Below are 17,478 nucleotides of genomic sequence, written 5' to 3' on the forward strand. Positions count from 1 at the left end.
CACCCAACGATTTGACAGTGGGACAGCCCTAAATTGGGATTGGGCCTATGCCTTTATGGCATCCAGTATATCTCACTAACTTCCTGTCTTCCTGTTGTCCCTGGGCTCACTTCCGCTCAACAAGACGCCGTGCATCACACTGTCATAAATCTGTCCGGTCCTCACCGAAACAGCAGCCTGGCTTCACTTACTGTAGGTGCTGGCACACGTGGTGCTTTGGGACCACATTTGTTGATGTTATTGTGCTGCCAGGCTAAGTAATGTGGACATGTGATTTTTTCTTTTTTTACCTGGACCCCCACACCTTTTTATCAATTTTTTATTTTCTTCCTTATCTGAAGCAAGGGTCGAAAAGGATAGAGGGTGTCATTTAAAAAAAACTGACTGGACATGACCTTTGTCCTGTTTTGCTCTGCTCCCTTCTTTTCCTCTGTGGCCCCTCCATGATGTTTGCCTGATGTCTATTATTTTAATGTCATACCAACAAGAACAACAAGTCCTTTTCATACACAACTAAAACCAGGTTTTAGCCCAGCAAGCTCATGCACACATAGTCATATTTAAGCTCTGTATAACTGTTTTAACTGAGTTGACCGAGGTTTGGTACAGAGGGACTGAAATGTCACTGAGGTTAAGTATGAGCTATGAAGTCAGATGCTGAGCAGTAAAGCGTATTGTTGGGAAAGAAAAGGAGCGTGTTTGATTGTCAGGAAATATGAACTAAATTATTGACATCAATAGAATTATTAATGTCAGTAAGATTATTATCAATTATTAATAATGGGGCACCACCCTGCGAACAGGGACAAATAACTACACTATAAGTTAAGTCTCATAATTAATATTCACTCACAATGTCAACAGTCAAAGTACTATTGGACATTCAGAGTGAACAGTGAAGGTTTTGAATTCGAGCACAGACCACGTATCCAGCTATTATAACAATACACTTGCACAAAGTAATCACAGAAAGCTGTTCTTTAAAGTATAACAGAGTTTATTCAATTCTAATAACATTGATCAAAATCAAATAGTATCTAAAACTAACAACTACTACTATTCAATCATGAGCTACTATCTAAAATCAACAAAACAATTCTGTGGTGGGAGTGTGTGTGTGTGTATGCGCATGTATGTGGTTGTGTGTGTGTGGGAGAAGCCAGACACTACTCAGGCAATGGCGGATGTAATTTAGAGCGTGGCGTGCCACGCGAGACTACAAAATGGCACAAGACTCCAAATGGCGAGAGACAATAGAGATTGCGCAATAGGGATTGCATTATCTACACGTGTCTGAGGTAGTTAGCTCAACCAGCATATGCATGTAGCTATGTGTGTGTGTGTGTGTGTGTGTGTGTTAGTAGAAGAACAGAGAAAGCAAACAAAACAAAGCAGATCCTCACCACCGCCGTAAGACACGGAGATCGTGACTTATCACACAGAAGTCCGGCAGATGAGCTTAAATCCGACCAGCCGTTATTCGGGTTGTTTACTGATAAGATCACGATAACAAGCAGTATGGAATACACAGTCATTTCTACACAACATTAACGATCTCGGTCGTTAATTTCAGCGATTATTGAGCATACACAACGGCACGTTATAACAATACAGTAACTTAAACAAAACACAAACACGGTAATAAACACACAATGACCTAACTAAGCCCAGACACCAAGTAAGCCCTTACTGTGAGATGGCTTTTTAATGGTCCTTCTTAGTGGTCCTTCCGAGTTTCTTGGTTAAACTCAGGCACGCATCTAAGTGTGATTTTTTTGTTTACCCTGGAGCTTGATGTTATCTTCACCTCAAATCAGGCTTTTGGCTGAACAAGCAGGCCCAACTCAGCTCCCTTTGTTCAACGGCACATGGTCAGACCCCAACAGCGTAATGACAACTTGGCAACTTTATCCCCTTGCAAGTGTAAGAAAAAGGTTGTTCACAGTTTTCTGCTCACAACAACGTTAATTATTCACAACACCATGATCCCAGAGAGTTAAGTACATTGTGAGAAGAAAACAGAAAGGAAGCATTTCCTTCTCTTCCTGCTCCAATTGCAGTTCTTACCAGTCTGAAGTAACTGAACAATTGTAAGTGCAACATCTCTCCGTCTCCCTTATTCCCCCGTGAGATGACGCGTCAAACACTTGGGACGGCGCTGCCCCGGCCGGCTCTACTGCGCGAGTCATGGTATATAACAACCAACCTGTACAAGTTCAGTATGACCACCAGGAAGTTCTTGATGGCGAAGAACACCAGCATTTGGTGGAAGACATTGTAGTAGGTCATGACAATGAGCCTGACCACCAGGAAAGGCCCGTCTTGGATAAACAAGGCCTCCATGATGCTCCAGATGTCCGTGCTGTACTTGGACAACAGGGACACCTCGCCGGCCTCCTGCTCACCCTCACTGTCTGGATTGGATTTCACCACTTTTTTAAAAATGGGGAGACAAAAAAAAAGGGACCTCAGAGTCAAAGTAACAGTCTGTTGTATTGATTTCTTTGTTTAGTTGTTTTAACCTGGATTTACAGTAACCTGCTACTAAATGGTCCTAACTATTCTCAACTGATGTTTCCAGGGTCACGAATGCCTCTCAAACACTCATTGCCAGATTGTTCTTTGCTATTCAATGGCAGACTTTCCAACGCTTTATCCCGGACACTCTGTACCTGTTTACCTGTTTACAAAAGCCAAGGGAAAATCAGAAGTATAGCCATCAAGGGTGGAATTAACAAATTACATTTACTCTTAATAATGGTGTTTTTTGAATGTTTATTGAATATTATATTATTTTTTATTTTAAGCATTGTAGCCTGCTTAGTTGCATCAAGTTGCATCCATTACAGAGTGCAAAAGTCCCACGAAAAGGTGATAACAGCTCCACAAATTTGACTCTCCGGAAGTGATACATGTTGTAGTTTGAGCTCACTGGCAGAGTGGGGATGCGAGGGGGTTATCGGTTAGTGAATAGTACAAAACATTAAAAACAATTTAATCAAACACCAGCGACGCCTTAATTGACCAAAATCAAACACGCCCACAATGTCGAGTGACCAGGTGCATGCTGCATGATCTGGCAAACATGCTAAATGCTATAATGCTTAAGGTGGATCCTGCAGGTGACTTTCTGCTGTTAGTGACAATAATCGCTGATGTGACTGCAGAGCTTCATTCAGTCAAAACCGGAACTTTGTCAGTCAAGCGTAGTAAGTTGCTGAAAGACATCTGCTCGTTGGGCCGTGCCTGATAATGGCTGATTCCTCTTATCTTAAGTTCAGATCAGGAGACTTTGTCGGTCCAAAGCTATTTATGTAATAGACGTGTGAGACAGGATTTCCTCCTAAAGACTTAACATTTATACAAACTCCTAAAATACACTCTTGCTGTTTTTGTGGTAAGTCTTTTTTAAGAAGTACATGTCTGAAAGTAGGGGCATTATCATGGCTCGAGAAGTGAAAATTGATTTTTGGGTTAATAATTTGACAAAGCTGGAGACAAGAGGAGCCAAACTGCTTTTCACTGTTACATACAGCACTGGCCTGGACGCTGCTGACTAAACACGTTGTTTGGATTGTCCCACACTGAGAGGATGTCATGTACAGCAGTGCACGGCTGTAACTGCTTAATAAGCACCAAAGTTATTTGTTTAAGACACAAACACACACTGACCAGACACATGTAGGGGGAACTGCAGCATGCTCCAAGTCCATACAGATAAGACGATGTAGACCAGCTCAAGATTGTTCTCTCTGGAAAAGACACATAGAAAATACAGTCAAAGTCAGTCTGCTTTTACTAGTTAATGCATTGATGTAATGTCATGACTTGTGGACAGATATTATGTAAGCTTGCCTTAAAAGTGCTTATGTTCCCTTTGTGTCTATTGTTTGTACATGTGTGTGAACATACTTATATGCAATGCATGATTAGCCACCCACTTGACATCTGACAGCGTCTCACTAGTAAATTCGAGGATGTCTGCTGCAGTGCCAACAAAAATTAGGAGAAGCTGCGAGAGCTCATCACGCGTGACTCCGCCTCCCAGCGGGAGGAGCCACTTCCCCACGATGAGGAGGAGGAGCAGGGTCTGATGAAGAGCCAGGATCCATTCGTTGGAACAGACATTCGATAACGCCTGGTTAAAATTATTGAAAAAGAGGAGAGATTGAGAGTTATTTCTCTGTCAGAAACTTAATGGTTTGCATCCTTCAATATGAAGCTGGCTCTCAGCTCATGTGATGCTGCCAGTTTCTATCAGATATTATTGTAGACTTTTAGATTTTTATCCCTGTTATAACTAAAATAGGGAAATAAGCTAAATCAGGCCAAAGACAATACTTGTCAAGTAGCATGAATTAATTGTGAAAAGAATTTTTCAGAATTTTCCTTTAATCACTCCATTATGTTGCACAATGTGGACTTTGTTTTTCTAATTGAAACACAGTAAAGAGCTGAGGCATTCAGACAGCTTTATGAGGTGTGTCCCCAGCTTTCTAATTCTCCAGGACTACAGGGTGTGGTGGTGGTCCATCTGTTATTTATAGAAGACATTTTTAATGCTCCCCTCTTACGATTATTGTCCACAGAGATTTTCAGGCTCTTGAGTTTGTTACTAATGCAGAAAGTCTCTGCCCTCTCATTCTAATGACTAAGTAAACTGTTGTAATATTACTTTGAATGCTGCTCTACATCTTGCATTCTCAGGTTTATTCTCAGATCTGTCTCTCCTCATCTGAAGCAAAGGAAAAAGACGGTTCTTCTGTTGCAGTCACATCAGTGAACGTTACATTTGTGTTGTTCTTAATTTAAATGCTTCTATTGAACTGTTGACAGACACTATTTAACCAGTTTATCTCAGAGTGTTTTTCTCCTTATTTATGACTTTGCAAGTTCTTTGTGTGTATTTCTGGTTCCTCTGACCTGTGAAGTTCCTCAAGGATCAATTCTTGGACGTCTTTTATTCTTCATCTACTTGCTGCTTTGAGGGTAATCCGTCTCTTATCATTCCTATACTCTCGTGATATTCAATCTTTTTTTAAAGCCTGGTAACCTCTCAAGTCTTGCTACTTTACATAATTGCCTTGTTGAATCCAGTGCAAAGATGACTCATAGCTTTTTAATATTAAATCACAAGAAAACTAATCCAGGCCTGTGTTTGTAGGAAGATCCTTTCTTTCTCCCACTGGTGGATTCTTTCTGAATTGTTTGAACTCTGGGGCTGCATCTTTCAACTCTATTAATGTTTATGTTTTTCTCTTCTGCATTCCTTCTAAACGGGCAATCGGGGAATCTGACCGAAACCCCACTTCTAAGAGAGTAACTCTCTTCAAGGATCCCGTATTACCCCTGCGCTGGCTTGTCATCGGATTTAGGATTTAGATAACCACCTCACACAAACACAGGATTATACTCTTTGCCACTGAAGAGGTGAGTTGAAGTAAAAAGGAAAGTTTTTTTTTAAATTTTACATTTGTGACAGTTTTTACAGAAAATTGCAGACAAAATGCGTCCTTTTAAAAGCATTAGTCAATAAGTTTACCAACCATCTTCAATCAGGTAAAAAAACACCTACATATCTTGTGTCAAGTGACTGCAAAAGAGGGATAAGAATTGTTTTTTTGTTTGAGTCATGAAAGTCTGCAAACAGGAAGCTCCCACCGCAGACAGTGTGTCATCATAAGTGACGTTTCAAGCACCCGGCTCTTTATCAGAACAATCAGCAACATTCTGAAGAAAATTGGCAAGATTTCCACATTGAAGTATATTTCAACATTAGCGGACACATCTCAACTTCTCCTGTCTGTTGCTTCATTTAGGAGCTCTTGGTTAGTTTCATTAGCCTATATATTGTGCATAATCCAGTCTGTAAGAAATACATCATCAAAAAAAATAAAAATAAACTTCTTAGAGTATAGATGTTCTAGTAGCCTATATGAGGCAAGTGATGTTCTATGAATCTTTCAGTGTGCCACTCTTACCTTCACGTAGCTCTGGTTGGTGAGGTTCTCCTTCAGAGTGATCACCTCATGCAAATTCTTCCAGGAGTCGAGCTTTTTACACTGAAAACCGTTGAAAGAGGCTTTTTACAGACAGAGTGCTTGTACTTTCCCCCCAGTTAAAAATGAAAAGCTGAAAAGCAAATGTAGACTATGAATAAAATTGTAGCAACACCCACCAACATCTGTCATTAGATTACATGTTTAGAAAGCATTAGAAATGTTAAAAAAATGTATATTGTTGTTCCTGGCGTGGAGTACCTGAGGGACGCTAGCTTTGTCCTGCTGATGGAGCTCCAGGATCCAAATGGAGGGAATGATACTGATGAGAAACAGAAAGATAGCCGGAGAAAACCTGCAAGACAAACAAAAGACCTTCATCAACACAACTTCATAAAGACGCATGGGGAAAAAGATGAAAATCAAACCTCAATTTTGTGTTAAAAAGTCACACACCAGGGATTTATACAATGTTAAAGCATGGTTATAAATATTACAATTGTTTAGGGCTAAAACGAGTATTCAATTAGTAAATTGATTATTATATATATATATATATATATTATATTAAGTTAAATACAATATATTTTGGGTTTTAGACTGTTGACGTTTGAAGATGTGTTCTTAGGTTTTTTATTTTCTGATACATTCTATAAACAGAACAATAAATTGAGATGAATTGATAATGACAATAATAATTAGCTGCAGCCCTACAATTGTATTATATTATCACTTTGCTTTCAGTTTATATATGATGAACTTGTGCTTCTTGTAAGGCTTAATAGTTAAACAGGATAACAAAACACATGTTTTGGACATCTCTGAGCATGAGAAAGGAAATGAATGGGTGGATGCTTCTCTTATACAATCTTACATACTGTAGCCGATTGCACTGTTTTTAATTATTATTGTGTGTTAAATAAAAATATCTGCTGTTATTGAATGTTGAAAAAAAACCTAAAAAACCTAATATCTACAGATGAAATGTAAACATGGAGGATGTTTGGGGATGTTAAGGGGGACCACCCCATCGTCACCGTCCCAGGACCGGTTAAACAATAGCAGCAGGGAGACAAGCAGGATGCAGAGAATTTAGGGCTGTGGGGGAAGGGATAAAAACTAGGAAGAGGACAAAAGCTTAAAATACCCATGCATTATACTCTAAATCTATTCAGCATAGAAAATATCTTCAAACAAGGTTGTTAAGTTTAGTTTTACACACAAAAAACATACATTAAGTTCCAGTAAAGTTGCACCCTCAGCATACAAGCTATACAATGTACAAACACTTACATGCATGCTGCTCGTCTTACCATTTATAATCGTGTCCCTTTCGACTCCTAAGCGTTATTATCATTTCAACGACAAGCGGCAGAAAGAGGATAGTGAGGAGCCAGTAGTTGCTATCCTGCTTCACGGATGTCACCCTCCAGACGCTGCTCAGAGAGACGAGGAGAAATAACGCTCTGGTTATAATCGCACGTGTAAACTTGAACATGCACATCTTGCGGGTTGAAGGTCAGTATCGTGCACCGCAGATGTCCCCGTTATTCCTGAAAAGTTAAGATCCCAGAAAGCCAGTGGTTGCTGCTTCAACAGTGAGGGGGAAAATGTTGGATGTAGTGTTTTGAACAAAGTCCTCAAAGTGTAAGCCACGCCCATAGGGGAAAGCCCGTCCAGTTTTACTTGACAGGGGACGACAGAGAGGCTATGCGGGACTCAGTGGGCTGCTGCCATACATGATAAATAACAGCATTCAGAATTAATCAATAATTTATGAATGACAACATGGGTACGTCACTAACATATACGAATGTACAGGAGAGGGCAGCATCACATCGTCTGTTCATTCATCAGGCATAACAACATGAAGCGCACTCCCTCTGCTGTGGACCTCGAACAGGTCTGTGGACCTCGAACAGGTCTCTACTCTTGAAGTAGAATGACTGCTGCTGCGCGTTTACATTTCCAATGCAATTGTTTTGTACAACCTCCCACCACTTGGGGGCGTAGTGCCGCTGTCAATTAGGCCACAGGTTAATATAATCAGGAGGGTCACTTGATACAGGTGTTGCTGAGTAGACGGGAGCAAACAGTTTTTTTTTACTAATGTTAATGTTATGATGTTTTTAGTTTATGTTGAGGAAATTGAGAGTTTGAAATTGAAATATTGAGAGTAGCTACTGTGAGGTGAACTCTTGTTTTATGCTCACATCATTTATTCTTTGAGAGAGGAGATTAGAGAATGAGTATGTATTTGTGTTTTTGTCTGTTTACATAAGCAACAACACTGGTTGAATGAATAAATGCTACTGTAAAATAATACAGGATGTGCCACAGAAGACCTAATCATAAAGTGTTGATTACCACTGCTTGTGTAAAAGCAATATTCTAAGGACATCGTTTTGAAATAATGAGAAATAAATATAAGACAACTGATAATGGTATAGATTGTTTTATTTGTGCTGTGTCAGGACAAGTACATTAACATATAACAATGACTATAACATGGTAGAAATAACTGCATGACGACATTGGATATTATACTATCTCGGATACAAAAAAATACAAAAGATAACTTGACAAAAACCATTATACGAGTCAAAGTGCAGTTTGAGCTGAGGTTGTGTTTACATAAACCAGGGAGTTATGATACTGATTCTTTGGCATTATAAAGAATACAGTAAAGAATAGCTTTAAAGAGCAAGAAGCAAACACAACTCAAACTGAGTTGATCACCTGAGTGCAATCTTAAGTGCCTTCAGTCTCTTTATTTTTAGGGGTATTGCAGTTTCTTGCATGTCACAGAGATACAACCCTCAGTCAAAGCAGGCCAACAGTAACAGTAAGGATAGAATACATTTGAGGTCATAAATTTGATGACTTTTTGACTTGTGAATAACATGTCTCTCCTTTTTTTTTAAATCCAAGAGGAACAAAATAACATGAATTAATTTGTAAAGATAACATCCCAATTCAAAAATCATGGTCTTCCTTATCCAGTGCTGATAAGGTGGCTTTATCAAACTGCCAACTACCATTGGATGTTTTCACAATCAGTTTTAACTTCCTGTCTGGTTTAAGCCAAGAAATTTGCTCTCCCTCGATCTCAGCTTGCGTCAACACTTTATGGCCCAATCCCAATGTCCCCCCGAAGGCCTTAGACCCTGAACCCTCAGAGGCTTACTGACGTCACCTGTTAAATGGTTGAGTGTGAGAGACTGTAAGGGCTTGAAATACGAATGGGACAACGTCAAAAAATATTATGTCCAATTGAGGGTATTCATTTTAACTTTTTACTCCATGATGTAAACGTCTTCCAGGCTCGTTCCTCACAAGATGAGAGGCCATTTTTGATTATCTATTTACTGGATTTTGTCAAACAGCTTCAAAGACAAAATGAATTGTTTGATGAATTAATCTGTGTAATATAATCTGCTTCATTCCTCTGATTTCATGCGTTCTTATGTTCAATCTTTCATCCTTAATGTTTCTGAGTAAATGTAATATTTCAGGCTGAGCACCCATGTGCCGTCCTCTTTGTTGACCTTTTTTAAAGTCTCCATGCTTCCACTAATAACCCCTGTTTAACATCACATTGCTATGAATTGTGGGTAATTCCCTTTGGCAAAGCCTGCAGCAATGCAGACTTACGGAAAGGGTTCATAAAGGGCTCAAAGTGTCTGCGAGAGGGACCTCCAACACCCAACGATTTGACAGTGGGACAGCCCTAAATTGGGATTGGGCCTATGCCTTTATGGCATCCAGTATATCTCACTAACTTCCTGTCTTCCTGTTGTCCCTGGGCTCACTTCCGCTCAACAAGACGCCGTGCATCACACTGTCAGAAATCTGTCCGGTCCTCACCGAAACAGCAGCCTGGCTTCACTTACTGTAGGTGCTGGCAAACGTGGTGCTTTGGGACCACATTTGTTGATGTTATTGTGCTGCCAGGCTAAGTAATGTGGACATGTGATTTTTTTTTTTTTACTTGGACCCCCACACCTTTTCATCAGTTTTTTATTTTCTTCCTTATCTGAAGCAAGGGTTGAAAAGGATAGAGGGTGTCATTTAAAAAAAACTGACTGGACATGACCTTTGTCCTGTTTTGCTCTGCTCCCTTCTTTTCCTCTGTGGCCCCTCCATGATGTTTGCCTGATGTCTATTATTTTAATGTCATACCAACAAGAACAACAAGGCCTTTTCATACACAACTAAAACCAGGTTTTAGCCCAGCAAGCTCATGCACACATAGTCATATTTAAGCTCTGTATAACTGTTTTAACTGAGTTGACCGAGGTTTGGTACAGAGGGACTGAAATGTCACTGAGGTTAAGTATGAGCTGTGAAGTCAGATGCTGAGCAGTCAAGGGCGTAATGACAACTTGGCAACTTTATCCCCTTGCAAGTGTAAGAAAATGGTTGTTCACAGTGTTCTGCTCTCAACAACGTTAATTATTCACAACACCATGATCCCAGAGAGTTAAGTACATTGTGAGAAGAAAACAGAAAGCAAGCACTCCCTTCTCTTCCTGCTCCAATTGCAGTTCTTACCAGTCTGAAGTAACTGAACAATTGTAAGTGCAACATCTCTCCGTCTCCCTTATTCCCCCGTGAGATGACTCGTCAAACACTTGGGACGGCGCTGCCCCGGCCGGCTCTACTGCGCGAGTCATGGTATATAACAACCAACCTGTACAAGTTCAGTATGACCACCAGGAAGTTCTTAACGGCGAAGAACACCAGCATTTGGTGGAAGACGTCGAAGTAGGTCATGACGATGAGCCTGACCACCAGGAAAGGCCCGTCTTGGATAAACAAGGCCTCCACGATGCTCCAGATGTCCGTGCTGTACTTGGACAACAGGGACACCTCGCCGGCCTCCTGCTCACCCTCACTGTCTGGATTGGATTTCACCACTTTTTAAAAATGGGGAGACAAACAAAAAACAGGACCTCAGAGTCAAAGTAACAGTCTGTTGTATTGATTTCTTTATTTAGTTGTTTTAACCTGGATTTACAGTAACCTGCTACTAAATGGTCCTAACTATTCTCAACTGATGTTTCCAGGGTCACGAATGAACTTTGAAAATCACATGTAGAGCCATCAAGGGTGGGACTAACAAATTACTTTTACTCTTTATAATGTGAAGTTTGTTTTGTATATTTTTATTTCAAGTATTGTAGCCTGCTTAGTTGCATCAAGTTGCATCCATTACAGAGTACAAAAGTCCCACAAAAAAGTGATAAGAGTTCCACAGATTTGACTCTCCGGAAATGATACATGTTGTAGTTTGAGCTCACTGGCAGAGTGGGGATGCGAGGGGGTTATCGGTTAGTGAATAGTACAAAACATTAACAACAATTTAATCAAACGCGAGTGAGTGCGCTAAATGACCAAAATCAAACACGCCCATGTCGAGTGACCAGGTGCATGCTGCATGTGGTTGTGGAGATAACGTAGGGGAACTATCACAGAAGTGGTTTTGAGTACTTTGCCATGTGGTAATTAATGTCTGTGGACAGATTTTGTCACGGGCTAGCAGTGGTGGGCCGTCAGGGCCAGCTAAGCCTTCTCTGCTGGCCTAAACAGAATCACAAAGATAAAGCTATTTTATAATTTTTCACAAATACACTACATGTATTATAATTGTTGTTCCCATTGCACAGCTCCTGTCTTCCTCTGTTGCTCTGCTTCCAGCACAGCTTGTTTTAAGGAGAGCTTTTATCCAATCAGATTCCGGCCGGTGTTTCGGTCGCCGGCCGGCGTTCCGTTTGCCGTGTTTTGTTTTTTTACATCTGCAGTAACTGTTCATTTGTCTATCGTGTCGTTTTTATGAAAACTATGAATGGCTCGCGCTCTAGCGCTGCAGTGTTGCTGGATTGATTTGTCATGCTTGACATTTTATGTGACTGGTTCTTGTCATTGTGTTAATTACATTGATTCTGACTTGTCCGTTTATGACGAAGCATCCCGTCATCGCTGGGTTATTTCGTTTTTTTGTTATTGTACCGGGTTCAAAAGGTCACACATCCCCTTGTCTGTTACGTGAGCGCAGTCCACCGAAAACATTATATTTCCCACAATTTAAGCTTCGAGGTCCGAGCAAGGGTGCAGGACGTAGGAGATAGGAAGGGATGGGCCCCCTTCCCCACTTCACGGCCGTGGCCCGATTTAGCATCGCGGTTGTTTTGATGGTTTCTAGTTTATTCTACTGTTAATTCTATAAGAAAAGACCGGTTATTTAATTTATGTAGCTTGACAATGCTTGTTGCTCCTTGCTCCTGTCGTGGTGTTTATATTTATTGAAAGACATTTTTATAATAATAATAATATTTGTACACAATACTTTCACTTTTCCTTCAGTAAATTTCATTAAAGTAACTTAAGTACAATATTTTAGTACTCCTTCCATCCCTGATGAACACGTTGCATCTGTTTGTCAACACTTTGTGTTTACACGGCATGCAAACATACTGGACATGACTGCACTAACTAACAAAAAGACACACCCATGTGAGCGGACACAAACACAAACTGAAGGAAAAGCAGCTTCCTTTGTGAACACAACAGAAAACTTTGCATTCAAGCTCTGAGTGCTCTAAATGCATTATGACGGTAAAGCTATACATGAAAGTATCACTATGAAGAACCTCAACATCCATTTGTAAGGTATTTAATGTTGGGTTATGACTGATTGACATCATTACTGGGGTTGTCCTTTCCAAGAACAAAGTAACGTTATAATGTTCTTTCTTTCTGTCTTTAATGAAACACCATCCTTTGTTCCCTCAGATTTGAGAAGGCAGGTTTACATCCTTTTCTCTGCTCAGTGTAGTAAGTTGCTGAAAGACATCTGCTAGTTGGCCCGTGCCTGATAATGGCTGATTCCTCTTATCTTAACTTCAGATCAGGAGACTTTGTCGGTCCAAAGCTGAGGTGTGATGGACGTGTGAGACTGGATTTCCTCCTAAAGACTTAACATTTATACAAACTCCTAAAATACACTCTTGCTGTTAGTGAATTATTTTTGTGGTAAGTCTTTTTTAAGAAGTACATGTCTGAAAGTAGGGGCATTACCAAATAGATTTTTGGGTTAATAATTTGACAAAGCTGGAGACAGAGGAGCTCAACTGCTTTTCACTGTTACATACAGCACTGGTCTGGCCGCTGCAGACTAAACACGTTATTTGGATTGTCCCACGCTGAGAGGAGGTCATGTACAGCAGTGCACGGCTATAAATGCTTAATAACGGCGTCTATGCGACTGTGGGCGACCCTTCAATCAGAGGATCAGCGGTTCGATCCCTGGCTCCGGCTCCACTAGTCGCATGTTGATGTGTCCTTGAGCAAGTCACCCCAAAAATTGCTCCCGTAGCTGTGCCTACGGTGTAGAAATGTGATAGAATCTGAATCGTAAGTCGCTTTGGATAAAAGTGTCTGCTAAATGACTGTAATAAGCAGCAAAGTTATTTGTTGAAGACACAAACACACACTGACCAGACATATGTAGAGGGAACTGCAGCATGCTCCAAGTCCATACAGATAAGACGATGTAGACCAGCTCAAGATTGTTCTCTCTGGAAAAGACACATAGAAAATACAGTCAAAGTCAGTCTGCTTTTACTAGTTAATGCATTGATGTAATGTCATGACTTGTGGACAGATATTATGTAAGCTTGCCTTAAAAGTGCTTACGTTCCCTTTGTGTCTATTGTTTGTACATGTGTGTGAACATACTTATATGCAATGCATGATTAGCCACCCACTTGACATCTGACAGCGTCTCACTAGTAAATTCGAGGATGTCTGCTGCAGTGCCAACAAAAATTAGGAGAAGCTGCGAGAGCTCCTCACGCGTGACTCCGCCTCCCAGCGGGAGGAGCCACTTCCCCACGATGAGGAGGAGGAGCAGGGTCTGATGAAGAGCCAGGATCCATTCGTTGGAACAGACATTCGATAACGCCTGGTTAAAATTCTGGAAAAAGAGGAGAGATTGAGAGTTATTTCTCTGTCAGAAACTTAATGGTTTGCATCCTTCAATATGAAGCTGGCTCTCAGCTCATGTGATGCTGCCAGTTTCTATCAGATATTATTGTAGACTTTTAGATTTTTATCCCTGTTATAACTAAAATAGGGAAATAAGCTAAATCAGGCCAAAGACAATACTTGTCAGTAGCATGAATTAATTGTGAAAAGAATTTTTCAGAATCTTCCTTGAATGACTCCATTATGTTGCACAATGTGGACTTTGTTTTTCTAATTGAAACACAGTAAAGAGCTGAGGCATTCAGACAGCTTTATGAGGTGTGTCCCCAGCTTTCTAATTCTCCAGGACTACAGGGTGTGGTGGTGGTCCATCTGTTATTTATAGAAGACATTTTTAATGCTCCCCTCTTACGATTATTGTCCACAGAGATTTTCAGGCTCTTGAGTTTGTTATTAATGCAGAAAGTCTCTGCCCTCTCATTCTAATGACTAAGTAAACTGTTGTAATATTACTTTGAATGCTGCTCTACATCTTGCATTCTCAGGTTTATTCTCAGATCTGTCTCTCCTCATCTGAAGCAAAGGAAAAAGACGGCTCTTCTGTTGCAGTCACATCAGTGAACGTTACATTTGTGTTGTTCTTAATTTAAATGCTTCTATTGAACTGTTGACAGACACTATTTAACCAGTTTATCTCAGAGTGTTTTTCTCCTTATTTATGACTTTGCAAGTTCTTTGTGTGTATTTCTGGTTCCTCTGACCTGTGAAGTTCCTCAAGGATCAATTCTTGGACGTCTTTTATTCTTCATCTACTTGCTGCTTTGAGGGTAATCCGTCTCTTATCATTCCTATACTCTCGTGATATTCAATCTTTTTTTAAAGCCTGGTAACCTCTCAAGTCTTGCTACTTTACATAATTGCCTTGCTGAATCCAGTGCAAAGATGACTGATAGCTTTTTAATATTAAATCACAAGAAAACTAATCCAGGCCTGTGTTTGTAGGAAGATCCTTTCTTTCTCCCACTGGTGGATTCTTTCTGAATTGTTTGAACTCTGGGGCTGCATCTTTCAACTCTATTAATGTTTATGTTTTTCTCTTCTGCATTCCTTACAAATGGGCAATCGGGGAATCTGACCGAAACCCCACTTCTAAGAGAGTAACTCTCTTCAAGGATCCCGTATTACCCCTGCGCTGGCTTGTCATCGGATTTAGGATTTAGATAACCACCTCACACAAACACAGGATTATACTCTTTGCCACTGAAGAGGGGAGTTGGAGTAAAAAGGAAAGTTTTTTTTTTAAATTTTACATTTGTGACAGTTTTTACAAAACATTGCAGGCAAAATGCGTCCTTTTAAAAGCATTAGTCAATAAGTTTACCAATCATCTTCAATCAGGTAAAAAAAAAAAAACACCTAAATATCTTGTGGAAAACTAAAATCAAGTGACTGCAAAAGAGTGATAAGAATAGTTTTTTTGTTTGAGTGAAAGTCTGCAAACAGGAAGCTCCCACCACAGACAGTGTGTCATTATAAGTGACGTTTCAAGCACCCGGCTCTTTATCAGAAGAATCAGCAACATTCTGAAGAAAATTGGCAAGATTTCCACGTTGAAGTAATAGTTCAACATTGGCGGACAAATCTCAACTTCTCCTGTCTGTTGCTTCATTTAGGAGCTCTTGGTTAGTTTCATTAGCCTATATATTGTGCATAATCCAGTCTGTAAGAAATACATCATCAAAAAAAATAAAAAATAAAGTTCTTAGAGTATAGATGTTCTAGTAGCCTATATGAGGCAAGTGATGTTCTATGAATCTTTCAGTCTGCCACTCTTACCTTCACGTAGCTCTGGTAGGTGAGGTTTCCCAGGGTCTCGTTCAGAGTGATCATCTCACGCAAATTCTCCCAGGAGTCGAGCTTTTTACACTGAAAACCGTTGAAAGAGGCTTTTTACAGACAGAGTGCTTGTACTTTCCCCCCAGTTAAAAATGAAAAGCTGAAATGCAAATGTAGACCATGAATAAAACTGTAGCAACACCCACCAACATCTGTCATTAGATTACATGTTTAGAAAGCATTAGAAATGTTAAAAAAATGTATATTGTTGTTCCTGGCGTGGAGTACCTGAGGGACGCTAGCTTTGTCCTGCTGATGGAGCTCCAGGATCCAAATGGAGGGAATGATACTGATGAGAAACAGAAAGATAGCCGGAGAAAACCTGCAAGACAAACAAAAGACCTTCATCAACACAACTTCATAAAGACGCATGGGGAAAAAGATGAAAATCAAACCTCAATTTTGTGTTAAAAAGTCACACACCAGGGATTTATACAATGTTAAAGCATGGTTATAAATATTACAATTGTTTAGGGCTAAAACGAGTATTCAATTAGTAAATTGATTATTATATATATATATATTATATTAAGTTAAATACAATATATTTTGGGTTTTAGACTGTTGACGTTTGAAGATGTGTTCTTAGGTTTTTTATTTTCTGATACATTCTATAAACAGAACAATAAATTGAGATGAATTGATAATGACAATAATAATTAGCTGCAGCCCTACAATTGTATTATATTATCACTTTGCTTTCAGTTTATATATGATGAACTTGTGCTTCTTGTAAGGCTTAATAGTTAAACAGGATAACAAAACACATGTTTTGGACATCTCTGAGCATGAGAAAGGAAATGAATGGGTGGATGCTTCTCTTATACAATCTTACATACTGTAGCCGATTGCACTGTTTTTAATTATTATTGTGTGTTAAATAAAAATATCTGCTGTTATTGAATGTTGAAAAAAAAACTAAAAAACCTAATATCTACAGATGAAATGTAAACATGGAGGATGTTTGGGGATGTTAAGGGGGACCACCCCATCGTCACCGTCCCAGGACCGGTTAAACAATAGCAGCAGGGAGACAAGCAGGATGCAGAGAATTTAGGGCTGTGGGGGAAGGGATAAAAACTAGGAAGAGGACAAAAGCTTAAAATACCCATGCATTATACTCTAAATCTATTCAGCATAGAAAATATCTTCAAACAAGGTTGTTAAGTTTAGTTTTACACACAAAAAACATACATTAAGTTCCAGTAAAGTTGCACCCTCAGCATACAAGCTATACAATGTACAAACACTTACATGCATGCTGCTCGTCTTACCATTTATAATCGTGTCCCTTTCGACTCCTAAGCGTTATTATCATTTCAACGACAAGCGGCAGAAAGAGGATAGTGAGGAGCCAGTAGTTGCTATCCTGCTTCACGGATGTCACCCTCCAGACGCTGCTCAGAGAGACGAGGAGAAATAACGCTCTGGTTATAATCGCACGTGTAAACTTGAACATGCACATCTTGCGGGTTGAAGGTCAGTATCGTGCACCGCAGATGTCCCCGTTATTCCTGAAAAGTTAAGATCCCAGAAAGCCAGTGGTTGCTGCTTCAACAGTGAGGGGGAAAATGTTGGATGTAGTGTTTTGAAC

General features: G+C 39.9%; 2 protein-coding genes across 2 annotated transcripts; both read right to left on the minus strand.

Annotated features, from left to right (window-relative positions):
* Positions 1-1,080: 1,080 nt before the first annotated feature.
* On the minus strand, positions 1,081-7,584 carry LOC142931739 (transmembrane protein 26-like). Its single transcript, XM_076075813.1, has 6 exons — positions 7,313-7,584; positions 6,261-6,354; positions 5,982-6,062; positions 3,942-4,138; positions 3,673-3,752; positions 1,081-2,432 (listed from the first exon to the last, which is right to left on the minus strand). Exons 1-6 carry the CDS (start codon positions 7,501-7,503, stop codon positions 2,140-2,142), a joined length of 936 nt encoding a protein of 311 aa, XP_075931928.1. The 5' UTR covers positions 7,504-7,584; the 3' UTR covers positions 1,081-2,139.
* Positions 7,585-10,625: 3,041 nt separating this feature from the next.
* On the minus strand, positions 10,626-17,450 carry LOC142931761 (transmembrane protein 26-like). Its single transcript, XM_076075839.1, has 6 exons — positions 17,159-17,450; positions 16,113-16,206; positions 15,825-15,914; positions 13,769-13,977; positions 13,500-13,579; positions 10,626-10,918 (listed from the first exon to the last, which is right to left on the minus strand). The coding sequence occupies exons 1-6, from the start codon at positions 17,347-17,349 to the stop codon at positions 10,626-10,628; spliced, it is 957 nt and encodes a 318-aa protein (XP_075931954.1). The 5' UTR covers positions 17,350-17,450.
* Positions 17,451-17,478: the final 28 nt, after the last annotated feature.

This window comes from Anarhichas minor, unplaced genomic scaffold (genome assembly GCF_050575085.1).
Source record: "Anarhichas minor isolate MPS153535 unplaced genomic scaffold, ASM5057508v1 ptg000054l, whole genome shotgun sequence".
In the NCBI taxonomy this organism is placed as follows: Eukaryota; Metazoa; Chordata; class Actinopteri; order Perciformes; family Anarhichadidae; genus Anarhichas; species Anarhichas minor.